This window comes from Varanus komodoensis, unplaced genomic scaffold (assembly GCF_004798865.1).
Source record: "Varanus komodoensis strain SLA01 unplaced genomic scaffold, ASM479886v1 scaffold20_1, whole genome shotgun sequence".
Taxonomy (NCBI): domain Eukaryota; kingdom Metazoa; phylum Chordata; class Lepidosauria; order Squamata; family Varanidae; genus Varanus; species Varanus komodoensis.
Window position 1 is genome coordinate 10,803,234 of NW_025335587.1, and position 16,632 is coordinate 10,819,865.

Here is a 16,632-nt window from a genome sequence, read left to right on the forward strand (position 1 = left end):
GAATGATCAGGCCAAAAAAAATCTGAAGAGTCACAAACTGTACACCTCTGAAAAAGTAAGATTGCCTACATTTAATTGTTGCTCTTCAAGTGGTCATCTGTGCATTCAGACATATGGGCATTGAGCCTGCGCAGTGCCTCTGTTCAGGAAGATTCTTCTAGCTAAGCTTAGAAATTTTGGTGGGAGCCCCACTCCTTTTCCCTCTTAATATAAACAGGTGGGCACCCACCAGTTTCTCAGTCCATCTGAAGACTCACATTTGCTTTCCCTGGATCTTAACTTCCCAATTTCTAGAGGAAGGGGCAGGTAAGAAAAAGGCCACCGACACCAAGGTGAGGCCAGTGGGTGGGTGGTGTGAATGCACAGACAACCACTTGAAGAATGACAGTAAGCAACCTTACTTTCTTCTTTGTGGTCTCTGTGCATCACACATATGGGTGACTAGCGAGCCTATCAAAGAAAGGAGGTGGGAGGTGTCATCACTGAAGGATGGAGGAGTGGACAGCATGGCCAAAGGAGCAGTCTTGTCTTGCTTTCACATTGAGTCAGTTGTGGTGAACAAATGTTGATGGTGTAGACCACCTAGCCACCTTGCACAAATCATCCAGAAGTATTCCTGCATATAGGGCGGGCAATGCTGATACAGCCCTGGTTGAGTGGACTTTGGGTTGGTATGGTAGCTCTAAGTTTACCAGCTAGTATGCTAATTTGATTATTTCAACAATCCAGTGGGCCAAGTGTTTGGAGGATGTTGTCCATCCCTGGTGCCAGGGCAAGAGGCTGCCTGGCCTGGTAGGCTTGGTCGATTGGGCCCATGGCCACTTTGTCCTAGGTTGGAAGGCCATCACCCTGGCTTTCAGAAGGGTGTCCAACCGTTTGTCCATTCTGGTGTGGAAGAGGCCTTCTCCATCAAACGGAATGCTCTCAATCCTTGTAGCAGGTTAGCTGCCTGCAGCCATGCATGCCTGTGTATGGCCACTGCACTGATGAGGGCCCTTGAATCACAATCGACATTATGGTGAGCCATTCTGATTCATTGTTTTGAGAGCTGAAAAGCTTTGGTGATGAAGACTCTGGCAAGCTCTCATTGTTGATCTGGGAGGAAAGCAGCCAGTGCTTCCATCTTCTGCCACAGAAAGACCTGGTACCTCCCCATTATGGCTTTGTAATTTGAGATGTGGAGACCTAGACCCATAGCTATGTATATGTGCTGTGCCATCACATCCAGTTGGTGACCCTCTTAGTCAGTTGGTGTGGAGCATTCTCTTTGTGGCCTTCCTTGTGCGGACTCCACCTTGATGGAATTTGGGCATGGATGGTGCAATAAACAGGATATGTCTCTCTCCTGTACCCTGTTTTTGGAAAGCAGGATGTGGTTGGTTAGGGAATTTCCAGGAGTCTTTCATAGCACAGGCCAGGGTTGGAATAAATAGTATTGCTACCAGAACAGAGACCTCCGTCTGGATCACGTCATAGATCATGTCTTCATTTGGTTCGATAACCTGTTGGGCCTGGATGCCCAAGGATGTGGTCATCCAGAGAACTTGTTCCAAAAATGAACCAAGGTCCCCTGGGGATGCAGATCAGTTCTTCAGAATCTGCTTGAGAGTCAGAGTCTGAAACATAGTCCATCAGGTTGGAAGAGGACAAGCCAGCCAATGGAGAAGGAGATCTTTGTTCAGTTGCAGGCTGTGGTTGAGATTGATATGCATGGTGTCTCGAGGTGGTTAGATCCTACCTGAGTTGATGGCTCAAGTGAGGTGGTGTCCAGTGCTCTCCAGATTTATCCTGGGCTGGTGACCACGAGTAATCACACAGGTCTGCAGCCTGGTGCCATGGATAACCAGCAATGTAGTGTCCCAAGTAAGGGGGTAGACCCTAGTACAGATTCCTCCAGTACATCTAGGTCATCGGTTTGAAATTGTGTACCAAATAGTGGAGAGAGACTGGAGATCAGGTTTGAAGATGGCAGCCCTTATGGACAGGGCATCAGAGGAAATGGGTCAGGTTCTCCCTCATGGCATGCTGTGTGTACCAATTGGGCTGGAGTGATTGGAGCGACTAGAGAATTTCCCCTTCGGAGAATGAAGCTGGTCCCATCAGTTTGGTTGGATCACGGTGGATTCCGATTGAATCAGAATGGTCACTGCATGTCCAGCCAGTGAAGTTTGGGTCAATTATGGGGCTGGCACAAAAGAAGTAACTGGGGCTGCTGGGGGGCAGGCAAACCACAGTGCTCGATGGCAACTGGTTAATGGAGGCTAGGTTTCTTAGCGGGCTCGAGTCTGCTCAAATTTTTAGCCCTTTGGGGCTCTTTTGTTATGATGTGTTTCCTCTTTGTGCTTTTTGGGAGCATTGGTAGAGGCAGGTTTTTTCAAAACCAATGTGGTCAGCTTTAGTATACCTGCTGCCTTGGAGGAAGGACAGTTTTTAGCAGTCTCTTTGGAGGTGGAAGGGTGATTGTTTTCATTACCAGCAACATCCCTCTTAATGATGAGAGCCCTTTCCCACATCTTCACTTTCAGGCATCCAGCCCTATTTTTGCAGACTTGCTTAGTAAATGCCTGACAACGCAGGCATTTCTCCACATGATATTCTTCGCCCGAGCAGAAAAGGTACAATGAGTTGGTGGAAGGCATTTTAATGCCACTCTTCACACACTTTTGAAAAACCGGTTTGTGGCCATCAAGACAGCAAGAAGATTAAGTGAATAGAAGGAAGAAGTCTGAGATGAGATGTGAAAAAATGAGTGCTTAAAGTAGATAGAGAAGGAGAAAAGTCTGAGGTAAATCGACAGGAAGAATGCCAGAGATCCTGAGGCACTGCAAACTGTGGTTAAAAGCCAACTGAGAAAATGGCAGGAGCTGTTTATATTAAGAGGGAAATGGGGTGAGGCTCCTGCTAAAATTTCTAGGCTTAGTTAGAGGAATCTTCCTGAACAGAAGCATTGCACAGGCGCAGCACCCATATGCGTGATGCACAAAGACCATGAAGAACAGCCAGAGAAAGTATAATCTGCCACTGCTCTAGAATTTGCTTTGGTGTACAGCAGTACAGTTACTCTGGTGATACAGCACTGAAGGTAACATAAAGCGTGGTCACATCAAAGACTGTTTTTTCAAATGGGGATAAGGGTTACCATATAAATAATGATCACTTTCTGAATCTTGGGACAGCTTTTGGTATTTTTGCCATGTTAAATCATCTATATGAAGTTTTACTGCTTACTGGCAGATTACAATCATTATGTTACATATGAAACAGTTTTGCTTGGGTAGTCACTCCTAATCATATCACTGCGGTCAAGTCCGCAGGCTGTGACTCCTGTTTTGTAGTATGTTATGACATGATGCTTTAGTTCCAAAATGACATTATCCTTGTACAGGTTTGGTGAAACCCGAGGTTTACAGAAATACAAAAACATAATTAGAAAACAACCCCCATAGAACTGCCCAATGATAACTAAGCATGCTCTGTGAGCACGGCATAGTGACTGACTGTTGGAGGTGGAGAAAGAAATCGAACACAGTGGAGAGAAATCTGAAAAAGCTAAACCTCTCATTGTAATATTCTACTGTTATACTTAATACATATAAACTGTAGCTGTTGAGTGTTCAGTTGCAAAACTTTTGAAGAAACATGCCCCAGATCATAGTAAATTAAAACGCAGATATCATGAGTATGTAAGCATATTTGGGTTTTCAGAAGAAATATTAAATCTAAGTTTGATTTATTAATTTTATTTATTAAATTTATATCCTGCCTTTTTTAATTCCAAGGAACTTAAGGTGACTTACACAAGTTAACAATAAAACTGAAAAGGTATTTGCCTAACTTCATTGCATGGCCATTTTGTAGTCCACAAGAATTGACAAAAATAACTGCAATTGGTAGATAACATCTGGTGCTTACCAGATAGCTTAATGCACTTGCCAACTGTTTTGCTACTTTGAATTTCCAAGGAGTTGTAAGGACATCGCTTTTACGGTGCATAAAAAGATCCAAAGGCCCAAATTCAACAAACTCTTCCACCATAATGTCTGAAACCATGGAGGAAAAAAATTAGTGCCATAGGTATAGCATCTATAGTGCAGTCATCCAAGTATTTTTTTTTACCATGAATTAAAATCACACAAAATAACTGTTTTAGGAAGGCTGAATTTTAAAACATGTAATTGAAATGTTGGAAGCTAGGGGAAAAATTAGAAAGGATTTTAAGATAGGGTTGCAGTACATTCCCTTAGCAGTAACTGCTGGGGGTTTGCATACCAATGATGAACAGCCTGAAATTAGTACTGGATGGGGCCAGGACCAAAAGTGGGCCGAGCCAACATTTCTTCTTTCTGCCACCTCCTTCTTTCTTACCTAGTGGGCTACCAGGGAAGGAACAGATAGTTCTTGTTAGCTGTCTGAGCTGATTACTTTCACAGAGCTTTTGAAATTTGTCTGGGGCTGAACACTGCTGACACTTGTTCTATTGGCAACAAATATCATTTCTACTCGAAAAACTGCATTCAGAGAGAATTAACTTACTCTCTACATCACGAACACAAACTCCATGAAGAAGGACGATGTACTTGTGAGAAATTTGTCTCATCATGCTTGCCGTCTCAAAAAATGCCTAATAAAATACATGTATTTCAAAGGTTAACAAAGCAGAGATTTAAAACTGACAAAATTATGAAAGCACAGAGCAACAGTGAACATTGTCTGTCCCAAGACGTTGAAACAATAACTTTAATTTCAGGGAAGTGCATATTTTTATTACATGAGGTTGCTCTTAAATTCCACTCACAAATCAATGTAGCCTGGGCTCGTCAAAGAACTATGCCTAATGTCAAGTTCTGCAGCCACGGAAAGATCTTTGCAGTTATTACTGTCGCTATACGTAATTACAAATAACCTCAAAAGAACTGGCTGAAGGCCTGCAGAGCTGTAGCTCAGAGAACACAAGTTGTGCACATGATGAAATTACTAACTGAAAGGAATTTGTTCACTCACAGTTAAATATGCATTACATACTTCATTAGCATGTCCATGCTACCAAACATGTGTCAGCTGTAACACAGCAAGATTTGATGAATATATGTATTTCAATACATATGTCCAGTGTGAGCACATTATAGGGAGTTACAGTCTGTTGCTAGAACTTCAGTTGAATCCAAGTTTCTGAATTCCAGTTGCGAACTAGAACTAGTCAGGATCCAGTGTTAGACCAGGAGGAACAGGCCTCCATATCCTACAACCTCTGGATACAGAATAATGATGTTTGACTGTGACAAGTGTCCTGTGATATCTGGGAAGGAAATACTGATGTCTACCATCCAGAGCTTGGTGATAGAGAAGACAATGCCACTAAATAAATTTCAGACTCTGTCCCCAGTTAGATATTAAAAATGGAGAAAGTCTTGTCACACAAGCAAGTCAACTGAATTTAAAGCCTATCTGATTGAAGAAGACATTAGAATATGAGCAATCTGTCTCCTTACATAGGAATGCCTGATAAAACATTTTGAAATGAAACCTGGAATAACTGGAGCATGGATGGACATAAAGTGGTAGTAAATGATAAATAAGGGAACAATCCTAACTGCACAGCTGGATCAAGAAAAGGGATGGACATTTCTTACTACTTCTCAAGCTTGTCAGACTTCCTCTTCTCATAACACATTTCAGGAGGTAAAATGGCAAAAGCCAGTGCATCAGCAAATGGTCCTCTCCCATTGTCTACAACAAATCACTTTTCAACAATACAGGCAAACTTTAACTTCTCCAAAATAGTACAAACATAAAAATTTGCAAGACTCAATTGCCCTAGGAAGAATGGAACCCTGTAGTATTTGTTAAGTGACGTGCCCCAGTAAGCACCAATAATAGAGGAAGTTTGTCTCATGAAGAAGTACCTCTTTCTGCCCAACAATAAAAACTAGGAAATAAGAAACCCCATGCCTGAAACATTTCCTCCTCTCTAAGCAAGGAGGAAAGATTTCCTATTTTCCCCATAAGTATCTCAAGTACCAACAGAAATTTACTAGTTCTATACCTAATGGGCAATATTTGACAATAGGTTATAGTCCCTTTGAGCACAAAGAGATGAGTTCTAGCCCATCAGAAACAACTATTTAACACATGAGGCATTTATTTTGTTTACTGTAGCTTCAAAAACATTTGGATAAACTGATCTTCCACAACCTGACACCTTCCAATTGTATGGAACTACAACTCCCATGTTCTACAGCATTATGAGAATTGTAGTCCAACACATCTGTAAAGAACAAGGCGATTGGAAAGCCTGCGGCAAAATCTCACCTATATTACAAATACATGGGGGGGGGGGGGGACTTCTGCTCATGCTCACAGTCAGTCACTAAGCTTTGCTCTCCCTCTGAATGCTGATCTAATTGGAAGGATCTACTTGGATAAATAGCATGATTTTGGATGCAAAGTAAAGGGGAAGGTGTCTATCTCCTGAAAAGACCAGAATATTGGGGCAGTATTTCATAGATGCTGAAGAATTGAGCCTTAAAAGTTTTTAAGGGAGGATTTCCCCCTTCCCTCTCCTATCACCTGACAAATGCCAGAAACCTTGCGAGAATAAAAGGAGTTTTATGGCTTTGTTTTATTGTCGCCTACAAGCTGGAGTCCAAAAAAAATTATATTGCTCAAATACCTGAACGTGTTGAGAGCACAGAGACTGTCATGCTGACAAGGCAAGCAGAGCAGAGTTCCTGTTTCCTGGTGACATGGTGATTTATGAGAGAGGCATACATTTGTTTTAAATGTGTGCCATCTAGTGGATGAATGCATTGTCAACAGTCTAAACCAGGGGTCCTCAACAGGGGCCAGTTCACTCTCCCTCAGACTGTTGGGGGGTCAGACTATAGTAAAAAAAAATAATGAGTGAGCTCCTATGTACACTGCACATTAAAAATTAATTAAGATAAATTATGTTTGCTCTGCTCGCTTGAGCTGCAGCGGAAGTCCAAGATGGCATTGTGCTGCCTGCCAAAAGGGAGAGCATGACACAAGGGGGAGCCATGAGGGCACGCTCACCATGGTTAAGCCTTCCCGGCTCCTCGCTGCTTCCCCCTTTCTGAGCCAGAGGAAGGTCCCCTTGCAGGCGCTCGCCTGGCTCTGAGAGGGGAAGCAGGAGCAGGAGGCTGGAGAGGCATGTGCAGGATTGCTCCCCAAGCTGGGAGAGGGCCACAAGGAGGGAGGTAAGAGCAGCTTTCTGTGGGCCAAGGCGAGGGGAGGTGAGAGGCTGTGGCCGGCTGAGCGGGATGCCTCCCGCCTCTCCCCACTGCATCCGACCCCGGCAAGGCGGCCACAGCTTGGTCCGCAGCCCGGGAACATGGCTCTAATTAAAAATAGATTTAAAAGTTATATTTTTCTTACCTTCAATATTTTTTAGTTTCTTTGTCTCTCACTTCTGCCCTCCTCTCTTCTGTTTCTTGCTCTGCATTCCTGCTCTGTATATGCATGCAATGGGGGTGCGGGGAGAACCAGCGCACACGCAGGTGAGCTCTTACAATTTAGCACATACACCAGCTTGCCGCTTAGTTTCAAAGAACGCCTGCACTGGTTCAGAGCTTTCGGACTCGCTCGGAGATTGTTTTCTCCAAGCAAGTCCAAAATCGAGTCCAAAAGCTCTGAGGTGGGACAGATAAATGAGCATGGCGGGCTGGATCCAGCCCGCAGGCCGTAGTTTGAGGACCCATGGCCTAACCATCCAAGCTTCAACCAATACTCAAATCTGTCAGGACGTCTGACCTTAATCTAAATTTCTTAAGCAGGTAATTTTGACACAGAAGCAGTTGGGGCAACAGGAAAGAGGAAGTTAAAAGAGGAGATGAAATTATGGGGGAAAGTGAGAAGAAAAAGATGAACATATTGAAAAAAAGAATAATCAACAAATGGAGAACTTAAAGCTTTGAATGAGGGAGAGCATAGAATTCAAAATATGTTCGCTCAAATTAAAGAAGATAATAACAAGCTTTACATGAGATTGGAGGAAAAAATATTGAGTGAGTTTTTCTACAGGAAATGGAGAAAGCAGTGTTGGCAAACATATCACAACTGGACCATCAAGTAATAAAAATATCTGAGCTAGTTAAAGAAATTATACATTTGCAGGACTCATATCACAGACTGAGCATTCAAATTAAAAATCTTCTGGAGCAAGTTGTATCAGAAAAAAAGAAGGTGACAAACAATATTGTTGAGTGGATGAAAAAAATGATTCCTCATGTAAAATGGAATCAAGAGGATTTTGAAAGGATGCTTCAGGTTGGTTATAAGTGAGGAGCCAGGATGATTCCATGAGATGTTCTGATTAGATTCTCTGATTGGATAGGCAGGTTGCTTACCTGTAACTGTCATTCTTCGAGTAGTCATTTGTGCATTCACACACGCATATCGGCTTTGCAGTGCAGTGCAAGGACTAGATCAGAGAAAAAACTTCTACAGCTCAGCATGGAAATAGAGTGGGTGGGAGCCCTGCTCTTTCTGGGGGCCATATAAAAGGAGGGGCTCCCACCCAGTCCCTCAGTTGCCTTGAAGATTGCATTGTCCCAAGCATGTGAGGGTACCATAGAACCTGTCAAAGAAGGCATTGCTGACAGAGCCCAGCACCCAGGAAACAAAGTGGGGCATGCTGTGCTGATGACAGCCAGTGGGGCAGAGGATGGGTTGTGTGAATGCACAGGTGACCACTTGAAAAATGACCATTACAGGTAAGCAACCTGCCTTTCTTCTTCATGGTCTCTTTGCATCACACACATATGGGTGACTGGCAAGCTATCGTCACCAAAGAATGGACAAGAGGACTGCCTACCTAGCGCACAGTCTAGCTGGTAGTGTTGAGCAATGGTCAATGGCGTAGTCATGCAGCTCTCATGCTGGGGGAATGCTGGCCAGGAGGGCAGTAGATGGAGCTTGTGCACACGTGGAGGCCAGGGGGATGGTGTTGGACAACCACTTCGGGAGTCTGTGGGCCGAATTGGGCTCCCCTGTCTTCTGGGCTCGGAAGGAGATGAACAGGTGGTCAAAGCAGCGTGGAGGTTCCCTCTGAGTTTTATAGAAAGGCAAGGGCTCTGCGGACATCAGGGAAGTTCAGCATGGCTTCTATCAAGGTGGCAGGGGTAGGGAAGAGTATGAGGACGACAATGTCCTGGTTAACATAGAATGATGAAGTGACTTTAAGTGTGGGTCCAGGTGCAGGACAATCTTGTCCCTGAGTAGGAAAAGGAACTGGGCATTGATCTCCAGTGCCACTAGTTCACTGGTATGGTAGGCAGCTGTAATGGCCAGTGGGAACGTAGTCTTATATAACAGGAGATGGTGATCAAATGCAGCCATGGGCTTGAAGGGCTTCTTTGTGAGGGGCTGCAGGGCCACAGAGAGGCTCCAGGAAGGAGTGCAGGGTCAAACAGGTGGGGTGATGTTCTGGAGGCCCCAGAGAAAGCAGCACACCCGAGGATGCATAAAAATGGAGGGCCCTTGGATGGATGGGAAGAATATGAAATGGCTGCTGGTAGACCCTAAGGGAAGATGGGGAGAGGCCTTAAACAGGTCTGGAAGTCGGAGAGTATGCACTTGATCAAGGAGTTGGTGGGATCGAGACTTTGTAACCTGGGGGGGAGGGGCAGTGGCCAAGTCGATGGGAGATACAGAGAATTAGAAGGTTCCCTAGAACATCTGGGAGTGGAGGTAGGCCTTTTTAAACCAATAGAAGCAAGCCAGTCTCCTTGGTTAAGCAGGGGAAGGATGACGTGAAGGGTAGCCATCCTGAACCTCTTGGGTATATGGAATTTGGTGACACCCCAAAGGTCTAGTATTGGCTTGAGGCTCGCATCATGTTAGGGCACCATGAAGTACCTAGAGAGCAGGCCCTCTCTCAAGTTGTTGGAGATTCGATCCGTTGCCCCCTTTAGCCAGAAGGGCCTGTGCTTCTGCCACCACAGCAGGTGAGGATGACATGGTCTTGATGCAGCCTAGAGGTGGCAGAGAGTAGGACTCTACCCTGTATCCTATGTGAGTAATGGAAAGATCCCAGGGGTTGGAGGTAACGTTCCTCTCATTGGGAGGAACTTGCCAGATAGTGTGTGAACCAGTGAAGAGGGGTGGGAAGGATGGGGCTGCCCAGGCTGGAATCACAATGCCTGCACCTGGTGTCCTAGCACTTGGGGGTGCGGCGGGGAGCCATTGATGAAGATGTGAATCACGCCTCTTGTTAGGGAGTGCCATGTTGAACCAGGAGTAGGGGCTATCAAGAATGGGGCAGTGGCTGAAGGATGTGGGGGGGGGGGCTTGCCACCTATGCTGATGTGCCTCGTGCACAAGCCCCATGTGCTTGACATTGGTGTGGGCTTTATGGAGGAAGTCCATGCACTCATCGGTGTGAGAGGTAAAGAGTCCTCCCCCACCAGGTGTGTCCTCAATGTGGGCCCTTGTTCTGGGGGGAACGGCTGCAGAGCACAGCCAGGCGTGGCAATGGATTGTTATAGTGCCCATCATAGCCTTGGCAGCACAGTCAGCATGATGTCGAGCTGCTTAGATCTTAGACCTGGAAAGCTGCATTGCTTCCATGTGTATCAGGTGGGAAGTGTAACAGAATTTGTCAGGTTCCCAAAGGAAAGGTGATACCTGGGCCAAGTTGACCCTCGGTTGGAGACCTGGAAGGTTAAAGAGAAAGCTGGATAGACATTTTTGGCCAGGTCATCTAGTCCTCCTTGTCCACAGGTGCAATCAGCAGCAAGGCAGCAGCAGCAGGAGGCCTAGGGCAGGCCATCAAGCCTTCCAAAGAGTTGGAGCCACTCCAGATGGGGTTAGGTCTCTTTTGCAGGCAGCAGCCGCAATGATGGAGCCAGAGGCATTGGACTGGTTGTCCAAGAGAAAGGAGACTGAAGATCAGAAGAAAGAGGCACCCCAGTCTGGGAGGTGAGAAAGAGGAGGTCCCCAGAGTCCCCTGGGCAGCAATGGAAGGCCTGCCACTGACAGGGGCAACTCCTGCAATAATTTCCTCAGTGAATGGAGACATGGTGGGCAGGCACTGTGTGTATGCAAGGGCAAGTTTCATGGTGGCAGCAATTTGCACACTGGGGTTTGGCCCCTGGTCATGGGTTGAGTGCATGTCTCCTGGAAATCCTCATCTGGAACTGCAGAGATGCCAACAGAGGGGACCCCAGGATCTGGAGTGTATGGGTGGTCAGGTGGCAATCCAGGCATTGGAGGAGTAGCAGTCTTGATGGTGCGGAGGTCCCTCTTCTGGGGAGCAACTGAAGTTCCAGACAGTCCCTCTGCCAGCGTGGCAGGCCTCCTCCTAAGAGCCATGTGGCCAGCCACAATATATATCCTCAGTGGGGGTCTTCAGCTCCAATGTGGAGAAGTCAGCAAAGTGCCTCTCGCCAAGGCAGAGTAGAAGCCAAGAGTAGCTGACCGTGGTGGAAACAGCGGTGCATAAAGTGCAGCAGGAAGCCGGGTCAGTCATGTGCAGTATAGCAAGCACATGGAGCAAGAGGGAAGAAGTGAGAGAGGGAGCGAAAGGCAGTGGAGGGCAGCCTCGCATCAGGTGAGATAATGGCAGAGAAAAAATAGAAGGATTTTTTTTTGGGTCAGGGAAAGAAGAGGAAGAAGAAGGAAGTGTGAGCTGTTAAGTAAAAAAAGGAACAGTGGAAGGTCTGATTCAGCAAAGCAACTGCAAGAGCAGTTGAAAAGGAACTGAGGGACTGGGTGGGAGCCCTCCCTTTTATCCAGGCCCCCAGCCCTGCCCTGCCCCTTCTGGGGGCCTGGATAAAAGGGAGGGCTCCTGCCCACTCCGTGACACTGAGCTGTGCAAGTTTTTTCTCAGATTCAGATCTTGGGCTGTGCGGCAAAGCCCATATGTGTGTGATGTACAGAGACCACGAATAATCTTGAATTATTACAAGAAAGATTGATTTATGAAAGTAATGAAAGAAAATTCCAGTCAACTGAAATTCAAAGGAGCTGCTATTCAGGTCTATCAAGATCTCTGCTTCCAGGCATGATGGTTTAGATGGTTATTGAGATTAAGACTGTGCTATTGAAGAACAATATCATATATAGCTGGGGATACCCAAGGTTCATGAAAGTTTTCTAAAGGGGAATAATTATATAATAGATTTGCCAAAGCAGGGGAAAGTTTATTGATTGGTTAGGGACTGATGGATGAAGAAGAGCAGGGAAGTTAAGAAACCTTAAGAACGGCCCTGGCTGATGTCCAGTCTCAAGAAATGGAGGATGTGAGAGCAGATTAAAAGGATGGCAATCAAAAAGAAGAGGAACAAGGAACAATTGATCGAATCACACCCACACTAGCCCCATTCTGGCTGATGAGGAACAACTGGAGAAGAAGAAATGAGAAGTAAGATAGAAGAATTTTGGACTGATATGGAGAGGATAATTTTGAGTTTGGTGTAGGAAAATTCTAGTAGAGAATTGTAATTGTTATAAGATCAAAGAGATATAGTTATAAGAATAGTAGGGTAAGGTTTATTAAATAATATAAGGTGACAGAATGACAGAATGATATGATGAAGTAGTTTATGGATTAAAGCATGGAATAATGAATGAGTTTAACAATGAAGGTTAAGGTCCATTAGCTACTATGTAGTTGTTGTCATCGTCAGCCATTCAATCGTGTCTGCCCCTTGTAGGATGAACTTTATTTAAATATACTTAGATGCACAGAAATATGAGAGGTAGTGGAAGCTAGGAAGGGTGAAGAATTACTGAAAAAGGATAAAAATGGTAGAAGAGATTTAGAATTGTTGTAAAAGTTAAGAGATATAAAGTAACTAATAGTAAGGTAATATTAATTAAACAATATAAGGTTTATGGCATTGTATTTAGTGGAATCTAATCATTAAATGAGATATTGAACAAAGTTAATATTAAAGATGAAGGTTAGATAGTTATACAGTAAGAAGTTTATCTCAATATATTAATTCTAAGTAATGGAAATATAAGAGTCGGAAGAAGTTAGGGTAGATATAAGTTAAGCATATAAAAATAAAAATATTTAAAAATATCATAAAGGGAACAGAAGCTGAAACAATGGAATGTTGATTAGTTCCAAGTAGTATTTAAGATAAGTTACAGGAGATAAAGGCTAGGAGAGAGGTGGTTGGGATGACCAAGAGTTTTCTCCTATCACTCCTTCAGCTTTGGATAAGGATAGTGCCCAGGGTACTCCCTTGGGGAAAGAAGGGGAATAGGTTAGATAATGTGGGAGAAGTTTTATGTGATTTAAGTGTTAGCAGATTTATTTTTTTTTTAGATTTGTATGTTTTTTCTTTAATTGTTATTTCTATTTTGTAAGGATGGGGGGTTGCTCATTATCAGGGAACACAAGGCTGTCAAAAGTTAACATTTTATGGCTAAAATGATAAGAGCATTAACTTTGAATGTAAATGGTCTGGGGAATATAACTAAAAGAAAAGTATTTAAGCAATGATAGAGCTGGTTACATGATCCAACATCAAACAGGATGAAAACAGTGTGCAATTGATATTTATGGCCTTACATTCAAATATCAACATTAAAGACTGCATATAAAAATTAACAGTGGTAACATCAGTCATTTTACAAATAAATCTCCAGAGAGGGACTTACCAGAGAAATGTCCCTGTGGCTGGGGTCTAAGACTTTAAGAAGAACTTTAATCTTTTCACTCTGATAATTTTCATCATCTTTATAGCTAAGAATCCCCGAGTAAATCTGTGTTCTTGTTCCTCTTCCAAGATGCTCACCCTTAAATACAATTTTAATCCAGCAGTTAGAACATTTGGCAAAATTACCTACTTGTTAGTTTGATAATGCACATACCACTAGTCAACAGAGGAAACAGTTGCATCAATAGTCTGAAAGTTCCAGTAGGATCACTCTGTCTCCATTTTAAGAATAAGCCACAATGAATCTTGAATTGCACATTCCCCCTCCTGTCTCTTCCTCTGGCATAACTTCTGCTTCCCCTTTAGAGTAACTGGAACTTGGTTTGTCAAGCCTTAATTTCTTAGATACTAGTGTTGAGCAGTTCTCAAAGAACAACAGGAAAGCATAAGTCATGAAATTCTACAACTACTTACTTGTATTATTTCTTCTTTAAGTATTCGATGGAAGCTCAGCTGACCTAATGGGCATACTGGTTGCCATTCTAGGGATTTCTTTGTAGCCACAAGCAAATTGGAGATTTCTGGGGAAAAATAGGTCACTTCAAAAATAATACACTTCAAACAGATTTTCCTCCTGACTTATAAAATTTTCAGAATGACTGTTTTCCATCTTCCTCATGATAACCTGCGCTGGGATAACTAAATCAGAACTGAAGATATGCACATTACAATCTTCAGAAGAGTTCTGCACAGTGCACATAGAGGCTACTGTCTAAATAATAAGTTTGTAATAAAATACATTAGAATTCCCATTTGATTATAGAAACATAGAAACAGAGTGAGTCAGAAGGGGTCTCCTGGGCCATCTAGTCTGACCCCTGATTCCAGCCAGCTCCACTCATGACATGCCTACCATAATAGAAAGATAGAAACGAATTATGATTCTTCCTGGACAATATTGGGTAAATTACTATGTCTCAGTAAAGCTTCACAACAACCTTGAGTTAATAAGCTGCTCTGAATTTAGATGAAAAGACAGGAAACAAGTTTAAAAGAGTGAACATCTCATTTAAATACTGAATTACTTCAGAAGGCACTAACAGTTCTGCATTTACCCTAGAGAAACTTCTAATCACTGAAATACTTCAGTGTAATGAATGGTTTGTGTTGAAACATTGCACTTAGAAGAACATTCATTTTCTGCAAAGCACCTGCAAAGGTCATTATTATTTGGTTATATTTGTAGTTTGTTTTTGTTGTTTTTTGGAGGAGCTCATAATAGCAGTTTAGCCTTGCTACCACCTACTAAGGCAGAAAGGTAGAACCTATTTCAGCTTCAATGTCAAATTCAATTTCAGAGCAGCTCTCAAAGGGCCACATTTCAGTGGTGCAGGAACCAAAGGTAAATAGGGCAGAGCTTAAAAATCTTATTTTCAGTAGCTAAACCTTAGGCAAGACATTTCAAATGAACAGAAGTGAAACCACATAAAAGTCTGGAAAACACCCAATGTTTTGCAGTCAAGGGTAAGTAGCTGGAACTCAGGGAAGGGAAATATATCTTTATGGGGGAGGGGCAGAAGGCTGGATTTGGCTCTTAGATCTGAAGTTCAGCATCTTCTCTGCAATGCATACTGGGCTGAGCAATTATAATTTGCCCAAGGATATGAACATTGTGATGAGTAGGAAGCCACTGTATTGCTCAGCCACTGTACTGAATCCACACCTGATATGCTACTTTTTGTTCCTAAACAACTTAATGGAAGAAACAGAAAGGGAGTTGTTTCTTAGAGTTAACCAAATTACATTCACATAAGACAGCATCTATGTTGACACCAGCATCAGAGTAAACAGCACAGTAGTAGTGCAAGCAATCTCCAGCTTAAAGCCAATAGCTTTAGCTGGCAAGGAGGTTTCTCTAGAAGACCTGTTGTACCAGTGTGAGGAAGTAAAGAGGCTCATCCATTTTCCCGAGGCATTCAAGGGAGCATGGCCGAAGACAACAGGGCAAGGCTGGGAATCTGCTTGGGAAGAACAATGCATGGGAGTCCAATGGTCAGGATGTGGAGCGCAGAATTGTTGGCCAGTGAAGGAACAGCTGGGTTGGCTGGAGTGGTGTGCAGAAGGAAGTTCTAAAGGGGAAGCAGAGGCAGGAAGGGAGGAGGGGGCAGGGAGAGGGAGAGAGAAGGGGGACCGAGGAAGAGATGTACAAGTAGATTGTAATGAACTCACTCTGCCGCCGCTCAGAGACAGTCAGATGGGAGCAGCAAGGGGAAACTCTGAGACCAAAACATACAGCTTTCCGTCACTCCAGGGGCAACATTGCTCTTTGCCATAGTCACTGGAAGGAGGATGGGCCAGGCCAGGCCAGGCGAGGGTTCAGAGCTTCGGGCAGCACGGCCACGAAAGAAATTGTAAAATGGCAATAAAGAGGCCCGGTGCATGAACTGGTTTACTTGCATGTATTACAATAGAAGTAAGGGAACAAAGCGTCTTTAACATGCCTCTTTCTCCTAATACTGTCACAACCAGCTAATGCTATTAGCATTCAACTAGAGGTTGCTTATATGACCACTAGTATTAACCTGGATACAGATTATGAAACTGCAATGCATGCATCAAATTATTTTCTATTCTTAATCAGTGAAAGAAATACTTTTAATGTATACTTTTGGATTTGCTACATTTCTTCAGAGCTGTAACAAATGCCTCTAGGCACTCTATCATCACTAAGCTAGTACTGAAACACACCTTGTTATGACACATGGTAACTGAAGAACCCCCTTCATGGATCACTCATGAAGCTATGAGCTATGCCGTGCAGGGGCACCCAAAATGGACAGGTCACAGCAGAGAGCTCTGACAAAAGGAGAAGGAAATGGCCACCCACTCCAGTATCCTTGTCATGAAAACCCCATGGACAGTACCAAAGGGCAAAGAGATATAATGCCAGAAGATAAGCCCATCAGGTCGGGAGGTATCCAATGTGCTACTGGGGAAGAGC

At 43.8% G+C, this 16,632-nt stretch overlaps 1 protein-coding gene across 5 annotated transcripts in view; it reads right to left on the reverse strand.

The window, feature by feature from the left end:
• The window catches only part of JAK1 (Janus kinase 1), a 104,837-nt gene that overhangs the window by 15,904 nt on the left and 72,301 nt on the right, over nucleotides 1–16,632 (reverse strand). For all 5 annotated transcript variants that reach the window (XM_044430072.1, XM_044430071.1, XM_044430069.1 and 2 more), the window contains 4 exons: nucleotides 14,106–14,212; nucleotides 13,633–13,770; nucleotides 4,534–4,621; nucleotides 3,913–4,040 (listed from right to left, as the gene is read on the reverse strand). In XM_044430072.1, the coding sequence (XP_044286007.1) occupies nucleotides 3,913–4,040; nucleotides 4,534–4,621; nucleotides 13,633–13,770; nucleotides 14,106–14,212 (461 nt within the window). The remainder of the gene's footprint in view (nucleotides 1–3,912; nucleotides 4,041–4,533; nucleotides 4,622–13,632; nucleotides 13,771–14,105; nucleotides 14,213–16,632) is intronic.